Here is a 13,773-nt window from a genome sequence, read left to right on the forward strand (position 1 = left end):
AGGCAAATCGGGCCTTGCATAGTAGGCTGACAAGTGCGTTCTGGCTACTAGGTACGACATATATATATATATATATATATATATATATATATATATATATATATATATATATATATATATATATATATATACATATACATATATATATGCAAACAAGCCTGAATGGTCCCCAGGACTATATGCGACTGAAAACTCACACCCCAGAAGTGACTCGAAGCCATACTCCCAGGAGCAACGCAACTGGTAACTACAGGACGCCTTAATCCGCTTGACCATCACGACCGGACAAAAGGAAGTGATAGCCGAAGCTATTTGAACCACTTCCCCGCCGGCATTCGGATGGTAATCTTGGGCATAGCATTTTATCAAATGACCTCATTCTTTGGGGCACATGTGAGGAACACAAATGCAAACAAGCCTGAATGGTCCCCAGGACTATATGCGACTGAAAATTCACACCCCAGAAGTGACTCGAACCCATACTCCCAGGAGCAACACAACTGGTAACTACAGGACGCCTTAATCCCTTGACCATCACGACCGGACAAAAGGAAGTGATAGCCGAAGCTATTTGAACCACTTCCCCGCCGGCACTTGGATGGTAATCTTGGGCATAGCATTTTATCAAATCCTCACGTGTGCCCCAAAGAATGAGGTGATTTGATAAAATGTACCGGAGTATTTTTGCTGTTCTGGTTCATTACTAGTATTTGCTCACGTTTCCGCATTCGTGAAGTGCCCTTTGTCCTTGGTAACTGTTTCGTAAGATATTCTCTATGACGCTGGAATAATTCTTAGAAGTTTTCATTGTTATGAAGTTGCTTTCGAGTGCCTTCCTGGGATTCTAGTATTTGTGATAGTGGCAGGATTTCCAAGAATAAAAAAACAAAGGGATGCGCATGCGAGTTGTCCGGCTGCGACGTGGGTACTAATCACGAGTAAATATTAATTAATATTCCAGTTTTTCCGCAATGCGTCGCATTTTGTACGACATCGATATAAGCCAATCCCTTAAAAACGTGGGTTATTTAGGTTCGTACGGTTTTGATTGCAAAAATCCAATGCAAAATGGTTGCATTTTTTACGGAGTGGCAAATCGAACGAACAGGCAGGGCTGTTAGTGTTCCCGTAACATTAGTATTACTACACATAAATAATGAGCGCGGAGCTGGAGGGTTTTACCGTGGCACATGTGGTATTTTGTGTTAAAACCTGCGAATTGTCAGTGGTACTAAAGTTACGGGGATACGTGAGTGTTTCTGGGGATACGTAAGTGCTTCAGGGGATATGTGAGTGCTTCAGGGGATACGTGAGTGCATCTGGGGATACACGAGTGCTTCTGGGGATATGTAAATGCTTCAGGGGATACGTGAGTGCTTCAGGGGATATGTGAGTGCTTCTGGGGATATGTGAGTGCTTCTGGGGATATGTGAGTGTTTCTTGGGATATGTGAGTGTTTCTGGGGATATGTGAGTGTTTCTGGGGATATGTGAGTGCTTCTGGGGATTATGTGAGTGCTTCAGGGGATATATGAGTGCTTCTGGGGATATGTGAGTGTTTCTGTGGATTATGTGAGTGCTTCAGGGGATATATGAGTGCTTCTGGGGATTTGTGAGTGCTTCTGGGGATATGTGAGTGCTTCTGGGGATATGTGAGTGCTTCTGGGGATATGTGAGTGCTTCTGGGGATATGTGAGTGCTTCTGAGGTTATGTGAGTGCTTCTGGGGATATGGGAGTGTTTCTGGGGATTATGCGAGTGCTTCAGGGGATATATGAGTGCTTCTGGGGATAAAAAGGATGATAAAGAGTCACTTAAAATTAATGTATCAAGTTTGGAGACTTGTATACATTTCAGTGCAAGAAGCAAGGCAATTCTGGGGGCACTTGAGTGCTTCTTGGGATATATAAGTGTTTCCGGGATAGGTGAGAGTTTTTGGGATTGTGATTTGTCAATGTTTCACATAGTTCGTGATTGAGATGAGTGATTAACATAGTTTTATCTCTCCTTCCTCCCTTATATCTTGTTTATTCCCTTATCCCTCTACCCTTCCTCCCCCTCCCTCTCTCTCTCTCCCTCCATCCTTCCCTCCTGTCTTCTCCTCCCATCCTTCCCTTCCGTCCCTCTACTTTGTTTCCCTCACAGTCCCTTCCTACCCTCCCCCTCCCTTCCCGTTCCTCTCCTGCTGAGACTTACGAGGGGCAGGTGATTGATGTGATACATCACACAGTCAGCTCTTAGTTGTCTCTTGCTTCAGCTTCTTCACGACACTCATAGTGCTTGACGGGGTCTGAGGTCCTGGTGCTTGACGGGGTCTGAGGTCCTGGTGCTTGACGGGGTCTGAGGTCCTGGTGCTTGACGGGGTCTGAGGTCCTGGTGCTTGACGGGGTCTGAGGTCCTGGTGCTTGACGGGGTCTGAGGTCCTGGTGCTTGACGGGGTCTGAGGTCCTGGTGCTTGACGGGGTCTGAGGTCCTGGTGCTTGACGGGGTCTGAGGTCCTGGTGCTTGACGGGGTCTGAGGTCCTGGTGCTTGACGGGGTCTGAGGTCCTGGTGCTTGACGGGGTCTGAGGTCCTGGTGCTTGACGGGGTCTGAGGTCCTGGTGCTTGACGGGGTCTGAGGTCCTGGTGCTTGACGTGGTCTAAAAGTGTGCTATGTGATACCTCTTGTCCTGTCTCCTGATACCGGTACCCAGCTTCATCACTTTGCACTTGCTAGAATTGAACTCTAGAAGCCAACTGAGGGTTCATACTTTTATTTTGTTTAGGCCATCCTGTAATTTCTTGCAATTTCCATTGCAATTATCCTCCTCATAATTTGTGTTTCATCCATGAACATCGAGAGAATGGAATTGATCCCATTCGGAAGGTTGTTCATATAGATTAGGAATAGGACTGGCCCCAGTATTGACCCTCCCTCTACTCTGAGGTCTCTTTTCTGACTGTGATTATGTTTCATGCTGCAGAGATATTCCTTTATATACTGGAGTACGTTTCCTGTTATTCCTGTCTATTTCTCCGTTGTGTGTATTAGTCTTCTGGTGGGTACATTATCGAAGGCTTTCTGACTGTCCAAACTCTACAGTTGACCTCTCTATCTTGTGTGACCGCAGTCCCCGGGCCATAGTACTCTTAAATTTGGGATGCAGGATTTGCAATACTTGAACTCATGCAGGTGTTATGCAAGTGCGTTTTTTTTTATTTCGTCCGACCAACTCAGGAACTTCTCATTGCTCTTTTGTGAAGACCTCGTTGAACCTCCGGTTGAGTTCCTCACACATTTCTCTGTTGTTCTCTAAGTGAGTTCTCTCCTATCCTCAGTTTTATCACGTTTTCCTCAACTGTTGTTTGTCTTGTAATGTAGCTGTGAAGCAACTTGGGTTGGGACTTTGCTATATCTCAAAATGTTTTGTTCATTCCTCGCTCCTTAATTGCTGTTTTTTTTTCATGACTTCGTCCTTATACGCTTTATTTCCTTACATCTTTGATTAAAATATGGGTTTGTCCTGTGCCTTTCACTGTCCTCTATTTTTCTGCTGCCTTTATTTCTTATTGCAGAAGTCTATCATTTCATCCGAGTTCTGTTTCCAGGGAGTCCTTTGATAGACAGTCTCTCATTTTCTCAGCTCCTTCCTCATTTCCATCCTGCCTCCGGGCCTTTTCCTTGAACAGTGCATCCATAAGAACATAAGAATATGGATAACTACAGAAAGATAACCGCAGAAGGTCTAGGGGCCTTAAGAGGCAGCTTCTATTCATACTCACCCAAACTTATTCATATACACGTCTAACCAACACTTGAAGCCATCCAGCGATCCGTCGCCCTACGCATTACTCAGTAACGTGTTCCACAAATCAAAACCCCTCTTCCCAAAACATGAATCCTGGTCTTTTCTGAATCTAAACTTATCTAATTTACATCTTTTTTTTCGTTTTCTATTTCGTGTTGATATATTTCACGCCTTAATGATATCCCCCTTTTGTTATATTCCTTCACCCCACTTGTATACTTCCATCATGTCTCGCTCTGCTCTTAAAATGTCTAGAAAATGCACATTATGCTGTCTCAGTTTCTTGATATGGAAGGTTTGTAACTTTGCTATCCTTCTCGGTACCCGTTCTCCAGTACGAGAACGGGTACCCATTCCACAGTACGGCGACCAAAATTGAACTGCATAATCCCTACTTCCACAAGGTTACACAGTGGAACGCTAGATCCCAAGTGTACTAACCTTGTGTCGGGCTCGTTCAGTGTGAATATCGGGTTCACCGTTGCTGTTTATTCTTGTGGGTCTATTGACATGTTGGCGGCGTAGTGGGCGGTGGAGAGGACTGGGAAGCGGAAGGGGAAGTGGGGCAACCGATTAGATAGCGGAGTGGGTGGTGGGCGGCAGATGACTAATTCAGTGATAGTGGTGTGGCTCACGGCTCCGCCCTGGCCGCCACTCCTGCACACTGTGAATTATTTACTAACTTCGGACGAACTTTATTAACCAGTGGGTCGGGTACAAGTTTTCAGAAAAGGGAACCCTCTCCCCCCCCCCCCCCCCTCCGCCTTGTATGTAATTTGCCTGCACCATGTATATAAGTTACTCATGCCAGTTATATAAGTCCCCTGTTCCATGTATATACGGTACCTTCGCCGTTTATAAAAGTTGCAATACGCGATTTATATCAATTATCCGTAGCATTTATATAAGTTGTCTGCGCCATTTGATCTATTATACAATATAGTTTATTCTGTAGTTGAACGAGCACAGGTGAGCGGCCTGGCTCTATATCACATGTCTTTTACACACAGTTGTTATAATATTGTGTTACCCTCTATTGCCTCACCAGAGGTCTACGTGAGTGACGAAGCCCAACCGCCTCCACAGCTAGTACTTACAGTAATTATTTGGCGGAAGGTCCCAATATGTATAGTGATGGACCGTAACAAAAGATGACGTTTTGTTTTATATTATCCATTCCTTCAACCCCCCCCCCGTCCCGTCCCAAAGCCTTATCCTGATCCCTTCCAAGTGTTATATAGTCGTAATGACTTGGCGCTTTCTCCTAATAGTTCCCTTACCTTTCTAATATTGACTTTGTACTAAGATCAGTTTTTTTAACCGCAACGTAAATCTAGAACCTCACCTAACCTCATGGGTGAGGCCTGGGCGAGGACCGGGCCGCGGGGACGCTAAGCCCCGAAACCATTACAAGGTTACTAAGTACAAGGTAACCTCTCCTGGAAATCCTAGGCATAATACACACCATAATTAGGTCTAATACTGAGAGTTTCATAAATTATGTTCCATATTTCTTAAACTTTCTCCATCACTTGTAACTCTGCTCCTTCTCTACTCTCACTCCCGCCCCCCCCCCTCCCTCACTGATGTCCTCATTGGTATGAGGATATCATATGGAGATGATGTCCTCATACCAATACCAATCTTTGAAAAAGTGATGCAATTCAGTTAATTTCTTTGAGGAAAGGTATTGAACTTGGCTTTACTCAATCAACATGTGAAGACAAAAGCATACGATCATCGCAAGAGGAGAGAAAATGATGACTTTCCAATTAAGTGGTAGTAAGCCTTGGGAAAATTATCGGTTATCGTAGGGGAATAAAAGAGAAAATGACCAACTTAGAGAGACTCAAAAGTCCCCTGGAGGCCTGACAGCTATGTCCTGGCATAGTCATAATGCATCCATTGCCTTACTAAATATCCTGTTTACAGCATCAGTTTGGTCCGCTACAGACTATGCAGCTCCACTTCTCCACACGCTCTTCTACTGAGATGAAGAACCTTGAAAGCATACTAAGTGATGCCATGAAAATCATTCGAGCAGTCCAGAAGACTGCAGGAACATGGTCTCTATGACAAGAACTACGTGAGTTTGATGTTCAAAACAGATCAAGGAATTGGATGACAACTTTGCAATAAAATTGCCGAAGGACGTCGTTATAATATTATTGATACAAACATTTTTAGCTCTGTAGTAATTATAGGACGAAATAAAAATAGGTCATAGAATTAGGATCTATCAGTATGCAGCGTCCATGAACTAACAAGCTAATGAGTCCATACCTGTAAGGACTATGACACCGTCAGCAACGAACCATGTAAAAATCAAATAAATGAGATGTCAGTGATATCCATCATATTGTAACAATAATGGAGCCACATGAATTTTAAATAAATAAATAAAAAGGCAGAATTTAAATCGTATAAAATGTTCACAGATAACTGCAAATCATACTAATGACAGGGCTTAGAGTAGCATATATTATAATGGCCAAAAAAAATGTCTAATTTGAAAAAGAGGAAAAACCCAAACTGAGAACCATGTTTGCTCATTGGGGGCAGCAGTAATTGTCATGACTGAAAAGCATAGCAGGAGGTACATGGGGGGAGTGTTAAGTTGCACTGACTCGACACACACGCACCAAATTCTTAGAAAAAAAAACAGAAAACAAGGACAATCAAGAGAGCTGAGGAAACATTAATTAAAGCAAACAGAACTGAAGAAACATCAACCAATCAAAGCAAAGATAACTGAAGGAATAGTAACAGATCAACGACGGGTTTTCAGGTTCTAATGAATCGTATCATAGGATTCACAGGAACCTGAATTTAGAGGATATGTTTATTTTATTTTCTACCACAGAGGTGGCCACACATTTACAATGGTAACCAGCATATATACATTTTCTTCAGTCCTTCATGGGCAGGGTAAGAGATGCGTTAGACATATAGTAAAGTGAGCACTCAGACACAGGTGTTTGAAGCGCTTGTACAATGCTAACTAACATACATTCTCGTGTGTCTTGCATAGACAAAGTTAGCGATCTGTTCAATATATTTTGTGGTTTGTTGTTTGTGAGAGTGAATGATCAGACGTGTTGGCTGCTTAGGCTGTAGTTGGAGACCATATTAACAAGTCATCTCCCAGCTTCTTCATATCAAAGGCATCTTCACGAAGCAGTATATTGGCAAGGTAGACGAGGAAAGCAGAACAGAACAACACCAGGACACTGCCCGAGGGACAGTTCTACAGTGAAAGATCAAAATTATGTACTGTATCATAAATCTCTACTGCGGGCTCACCATAGCCCGTGCTACTTGGAACTTTTTGTTCCAGGTAGCGAATCTTAAACAACAACAACATAAATCTCACATTGTTTCACTCAGGAAAACATTGTCAAATATAGACAATGTCCTTAAAAGTTGTCATAGCTTTCAACAAGAAACATCACTTAAGTCTGAGGGCTGGCAACTGTTAATCACCTTGTTTGGCAATCTATTCACTTGAGACGGTTGAGCGAGTCCCAGCTCACTTAATTAAGTGTGCACTCATAAGATGGGTGACGCTGCCCAATACCGTTACTATGGCGGTATGTTCACTCAAAGGATGAGTGACACTGCCTGATAAACTGTCACTCTGGCGGTATATTCAATCATAGCATGAGTGACGCTGCCCACTAAACTCGCTCCTCGATGCCAAATTAAAAACAGGTAAAACTACATTATTGTTTATTTTATCGGGGCCGAAGATTCACTAGGTGGGGTGTTAGTGTGTAGGCCCGTGGACAGGTGTGTGTTGTGGCCCGTTGACAGGTGTGTGTTGTGGCCCGTTGACAGGTGTGTGTTGAGGCCCGTGGACAGGTGTGTGTTGAGGCCCGTGGACAGGTTTGTGTTGAGGCCCGTGGACAGGTGTGTGTAGGCCCGTGGACAGGTGTGTGTTGTGGCCCGTTGACAGGTGTGTGTTGAGGGCCGTGGACAGGTGTGTGTGTGTTGAGGCCCGTGGACAGGTGTGTGTTGAGGGCTGTGGACAGGTGTGTGTGTTGTGGCCCGTTGACAGGTGTGTGTGTGTTGAGGGCCCGTGGACAGGTGTGTGTTGAAGCCCGTGGACAGATGTGTACTCACCTAGTTGTTCTTGCGGGGGTTGAGCTTTGGCTCAATCAACTGGTGTTCAGATTCCTGAGCCTACTGGGCTCTATCAAATCTACATTTGAAACTGTGTATGGACACACACCTGTCCACGGGCCTCAACACACACCTGTCCACGGGCCTTAACACACACCTATCCACGGGCCTCAACACACACCTGTCCACGGGCCTTAACACACACCTGTCCAATATCCATCTAGTTAACTGATGGATATTGTCACAAGTGTCCTTTTTGCAAGGTTTCACTGACAGTTCTCGCATGTGTCTGTACGATGACGTGTCGGCGGTTTCCAGCATGTAAAGCAGAGCACCGTTTGGGCTCTAATTAACTACCATTTCCTGCCTTAACTGCAGCTCCAGATGCTTGTCTCCTGGTCTACTGATCCGTCTGGGAAGTATGTGAAGCTGTCAGATACCGAGTTGGTTTCTGTATTGAAAACATCTGTGAAATGATGCATAGCATATGAGGGTAATTCTGAGTCTTTTCTTTGAAGAGCCATTATCTTAGAGTCTGCTGGCAACGATTCCCACGGTGCTTGCATCAGGATGTAGCCATGAATTGCGTTGACAACTTTCTCGGTGATTGTATTAGTGATCTCGAATATATTAATAGTTTATTGTATTGTATTGTGCATACCTATTACTATTGGAGATTCTGGGTGGAGCGGGGGTGGGGGGTGGACTGGAGGGATTCCGTGGTGGAGGTGAAAGGTAATGTTTGGTGGGCGGAGAGGGTTGTAGGAGGTAAAAATGGCACTCATCGTCTTTTGGTGGGTAATTATAGGTTGTTAGACAAACGGAATCTTCCTATTCTTTCATCTCTCTCTCTCTCTCTCTCTCTCTCTCTCTCTCTCTCTCTCTCTCTCTCTCTCTCTCTCTCTCTCTCTCTCTCTCTCTCTCTCTCTCTCTCTCTCTCCCTCTCTCTCTCTCTCTCTCTCTCTCTCCCTCATCCTCTCCCCTTCTCTCTCCCCCTCTCTCTCTCCTCGGGGTGATCTCACCGACGTAACCGAGCAGCAGAGCACGTGAAGCGATGTGCCTTCATATCATATTCATAGCACAGTTTGCCCTGCCTCAACACACAAAATAAAAACGGCTGCTTCTCATGATGAAAACTGGATGTTGAAAAATGGCTTGACTGGGGAGGTCTGGCTTCGTTCCCCGACGAAGTGTTCGTACGGCGTATATTGCTGTGTTAAGGCCGTGTTAGCGTGGCTTATGACGGCAGGGGGCGCGCCAGGTCCTTGCGGCTGTGATAAGACGCTGTGTTAAGACTGTGGCAGGAAGGCCCCGTGACAAATGTTGTCTGGGATACATATTTCATAAGCCTTCCCTTCCGGCACGACGAGGAGGGGGGGGAGGAAGGTACACCCTCATTGTTAGACGCTCGAGGAAGATTTGGGAATTGCTTAGATGGAGGATAGGCTATTTGCCTCTGGGTGGGAGGGCAGTTACTTTTTAATGAAGTTTATTTTCTCTCAGCGGTCTTCAGCGTCATTTCTTCAGGTTTTATATCGGATAAAAGACTTTCTTAGCATTATTTTCCCTTGAAACGTTCAGGTCAGCCGTTGTTTCTTGCGAGTGACCAGTAATCCTCCTGGGTCCTCGTCCTGCTGCATCCTCCTGGGTCCTCGTCCTGCTGCGTCCTCCTGGGTCTTCGTCCTGCTGCGTCCTCCTGGGTCCTCGTCCTCCTGGGTCTTCGTTCTGCTGCGTCCTCCTGGGTCTTCGTTCTGCTGCGTCCTCCTGGGTCTTCGTCCTGCTGCGTCCTCCTGGGTCCTCGTCCTGCTGCGTCCTCCTGGGTCTTCGTCCTGCTGCGTCCTCCTGGGTCCTCGTCCTGCTGCGTCCTCCTGGGTCTTCGTCCTGCTGCGTCCTCCTGGGTCTTCGTCCTGCTGCGTCCTCCTGGGTCTTCGTCCTGCTGCGTCCTCCTGGGTCTTCGTCCTGCTGCGTCCTCCTGGGTCCTCGTCCTGCTGCGTCCTCCTGGGTCTTCGTCCTGCTGCGTCCTCCTGGGTCCTCGTCCTGCTGCGTCCTCCTGCGTCCTCCTGGGTCCTCGTCCTGCTGCGTCCTCCTGGGTCTTCGTCCTGCTGCGTCCTCCTGGGTTTTCGTCCTGCTGCGTCCTCCTGGGTCCTCGTCCTGCTGCGTCCTCCTGGGTCTTCGTCCTGCTGCGTCCTCCTCGGTCCTCGTCCTGCTGCGTCCTCCTGGGTCTTCGTCCTGCTGCGTCCTCCTGGGTCTTCGTCCTGCTGCGTCCTCCTGGGTCCTCGTCCTGCTGCGTCCTCCTGGGTCTTCGTCCTGCTGCGTCCTCCTGGGTCCTCGTTCTGCTGCGTCCTCCTGGGTCTTCGCCCTCCTGCGTCCTCCTGGGTCCTCGTCCTGCTGCGTCCTCCTGGGTCTTCGTCCTGCTGCGTCCTCCTGGGTCCTCGTCCTGCTGCGTCCTCCTGGGTCTTCGTCCTGCTGCGTCCTCCTGGGTCTTCGTCCTGCTGCGTCCTCCTGGGTCCTCGTCCTGCTGCGTCCTCCTGGGTCTTCGTCCTGCTGCGTCATCCTGGGTCTTCGTCCTGCTGCGTCCTCCTGGGTCCTCGTCCTGCTGCGTCCTCCTGGGTCTTCGTTCTGCTGCGTCCTCCTGGGTCTTCGTTCTGCTGCGTCCTCCTGGGTCTTCGTCCTGCTGCGTCCTCCTGGGTCTTCGTCCTGCTGCGTCCTCCTGGGTCTTCGTTCTGCTGCGTCCTCCTGGGTCTTCGTCCTGCTGCGTCCACCTGGGTCTTCGTCCTGCTGCGTCCACCTGGGTCTTCGTCCTGCTGCGTCCTCCTGGGTCTTCGTCCTGCTGCGTCCTCCTGGGTCTTCGTCCTGCTGCGTCCTCCTGGGTCTTCGTCCTCCTGGGGTCTTCGTCTTGCTCTTCGTTCTGTTGTCCTCTTGCTGCCTCCTGTTGTCCTCTTGCTGCGTTCTGTTGTCATTTTGCTGCGTTCTGTTGTCCTCTTGCTGCGTTCAGTTGTCATTTTGCTGCGTTCAGTTGTCATTTTGCTGCGTTCTGTTGTCCTCTTGCAGCGTTCTGTTGTCCTCTTGCAGCGTTCTGTTGTCCTCTTGCTGCGTTGTTCTGAAAACTTTCAGCGTCCTGAAACTTCGACCTTTCCTGGAAGCTTCTATTTTTCCTGGAAAACATTACATTTTCTGGAAACCTTCACCTGTCCTGGAACCTCTTGCCTGTCAAGGACTGTCACTTTCCAGACACTTCCAGAAGTGCCTTCTCAGTGCTTGACATTCTCTTCAGTCTTACAATGACCGCTACTCATTATCCCGAGGGAAACGTCAGTATTGCGGTGCATTCCATGTTTAATAAAGCACTGGAATTTTACCGTTGTAGTCGAGTGTCATCATTTAAATGCATTATGTGAGAAGAAGTGCTGTAATTCAATCCTTTAAAAGCCTCTCATATGCTGTACTTTTTTTTAAGTACAGACTAAAAGTAAACAAATCCATCTCCCCCCCCCTCGCCTCGCCTCGCGAGCTGTTTGTATTACTACCTATTCAGTAGTTTATGGCAGTCAAATTCATACTCCAGCATTATTCACAAGAGTTTAAGTAAATATAAATATAAGTTAGCATGTGCATTTACACATTTTGCATTCATAAACCTCATGTCGAATATTGCATGACACACAACTGGTTGTATTTGACAGTATAGAAATACACGACGCACACAACAGGAGAGAGAGAGAGAGAGAGAGAGAGAGAGAGAGAGAGAGAGAGAGAGAGAGAGAGAACACGTAGGAACATTAAGACAGTAGGAGGAGCGTCTGCAACAGAGTGGCGGTAGTGAGTGGGCAGAGGAAGAATTATTAGCAACATAAATTTCCTGCTGATTTCCAAAGCCTGTCTGGCCCTTAGCCAGGCTGAGAGGTGGTGAGAACAGCGGAGGACGGAGAGGAGACGGAGAGGAGACGGAGTAGGAGGGAGGCCCGCCAGCGGAAATATCAGGAAGAGGAAAAGTAAAAGATTTACAGAATCAATATATCAGTGAAAACTATCAGAGCCACAGACGTTTTAACAACACAAACAGCAGCAGCATAAGCGCCAACAACAGCACCAACAGCAGCAGCAGGAGCACCACCAGCACCAACAACAGCAGCAGCAGGAGCACCACCAGCACCAACAACAGCAGCAGCAGGAGCACCAGCAGCACCAACAACAGCAGCAGCAGGAGCACCAGCAGCACCAACAACAGCAGCAGCAGGAGCACCACCAGCACCAACAACAGCAGCAGCAGGAGCACCAGCAGCACCAACAACAGCAGCAGCAGGAGCGCCAACACCAGCAGCAGGAGCACCAGCAGCACCAACAACAGCAGCAGCAGGAGCACCACCAGCACCAACAACAGCAGCAGCAGGAGCACCAGCAGCACCAACAACGGCAGCAGCAGGAGCAGCAGCACCAACAACGGCAGCAGCAGGAGCACCACCAGCACCAACAGCAGCAGCAGCAGGAGCACCAGCAGCACCAACAACAGCAGCAGCAGGAGCACCAGCAGCACCAACAACAGCAGCAGCAGGAGCACCACCAGCACCAACAACAGCAGCAGCAGGAGCACCAGCAGCACCAACAACAGCAGCAGCAGCAGGAGCGCCAACACCAGCAGCAGGAGCACCAGCAGCACTAACAACAGCAGCAGCAGGAGCACCACCAGCACCAACAACAGCAGCAGCAGGAGCACCAACAGCAGCAGCAGCAGGAGCGCCAGCACCAGCAGCAGGAGCACCAGCAGCACCAACAACAGCAGCAGCAGGAGCACCAGCAGCACCAACAACAGCAGCAGCAGGAGCACCACCAGCACCAACAGCAGCAGCAGCAGCAGGAGCACCAACACCAACAACAGCAGCAGCAGCAGGAGCACCAACAGCACCAGCAGCAGGAGCGCCAGCACCAGCAGCAGGAGCACCAGCAGCACCAACAACAGCAGCAGCAGGAGCACCAGCAGCACCAACAACAGCAGCAGCAGGAGCACCAACACCAACAGCAGCAGCAGCAGGAGCACCAACAGCACCAACAACAGCAGCAGCAAGAGCACCAACACCAACAACAGCAGCAGCAGGAGCACCAACAGCACCAACAACAGCAGCAGCAGGAGCACCAACACCAACAGCAGCAGCAGCAGGAGCGCCAGCACCAACAGCAGGAGCACCAACACCAACAGCAGGAGCACCAGCAGCACCAACAACAGCAGCAGCAGGAGCACCAACAGCACCAGCAGCAGGAGCACCAGCAGCACCAACAACAGCAGCAGCAGGAGCACCACCAGCACCAACAGCAGGAGCGCCAGCACCAGCAGCAGGAGCACCAGCAGCACCAACAACAGCAGCAGCAGGAGCGGCAGCACCAGCAGCAGGAGCGCCAGCACCAGCAGCAGGAGCACCAGCAGCACCAACAACAGCAGCAGCAGGAGCACCAACACCAAGAGCACCAGCAGCAGGAGCGCCAGCACCAGCAGCAGGAGCACCAGCAGCACCAACAACAGCAGCAGCAGGAGCACCAACAGCACCAGCAGCAGGAGCGCCAGCACCAGCAGCAGGAGCACCAGCACCAGCAGCAGGAGCACCAACAGCAGCAGCAGCAGCAGCAGGAGCGCCAACAGCACCAGCAGCAGGAGCGCCAACAGCACCAGCAGCAGGAGCGCCAGCACCAGCAGCAGCAGCAGCAGCAGGAGCGCCAGCACCAGCAGCAGCAGCAGCAGGAGCGCCAACAGCAGCAGCAGCAGGAGCGCCAGCACCAGCAGCAGGAGCGCCAACAGCAGCAGCAGCAGGAGCGCCAGCACCAGCAACAGGAGCGCCAGCACCAGCAGCAGGAGCGCCAGCACCAGCAGCAGC

General features: G+C 49.0%; 2 protein-coding genes across 2 annotated transcripts; both read right to left on the reverse strand.

The window, feature by feature from the left end:
• Positions 1 to 9,439: 9,439 nt before the first annotated feature.
• On the reverse strand, positions 9,440 to 10,462 carry LOC123774687 (protein IWS1 homolog). The gene has a single exon (XM_045769197.1). The coding sequence runs from the start codon at positions 10,460 to 10,462 to the stop codon at positions 9,440 to 9,442; it is 1,023 nt and encodes a 340-aa protein (XP_045625153.1).
• LOC123774686 (troponin I-like) lies at positions 10,459 to 10,932 on the reverse strand. Its single transcript, XM_045769195.2, has one exon. The coding sequence runs from the start codon at positions 10,930 to 10,932 to the stop codon at positions 10,459 to 10,461; it is 474 nt and encodes a 157-aa protein (XP_045625151.2).
• Positions 10,933 to 13,773: the final 2,841 nt, after the last annotated feature.

The sequence above is a fragment of the Procambarus clarkii genome, chromosome 68 (genome assembly GCF_040958095.1).
Source record: "Procambarus clarkii isolate CNS0578487 chromosome 68, FALCON_Pclarkii_2.0, whole genome shotgun sequence".
NCBI classification, from domain to species: domain Eukaryota; kingdom Metazoa; phylum Arthropoda; class Malacostraca; order Decapoda; family Cambaridae; genus Procambarus; species Procambarus clarkii.

Coding starts and splice junctions, on each gene's coding strand:
- LOC123774687 (XM_045769197.1), bottom strand. CDS start 10,462: ATGACGCAGCAGGACGAAGACCCAGGAGGACGCAGCAGGACGAGGACC.
- LOC123774686 (XM_045769195.2), bottom strand. CDS start 10,932: ATGACAACTGAACGCAGCAAAATGACAACTGAACGCAGCAAGAGGACA.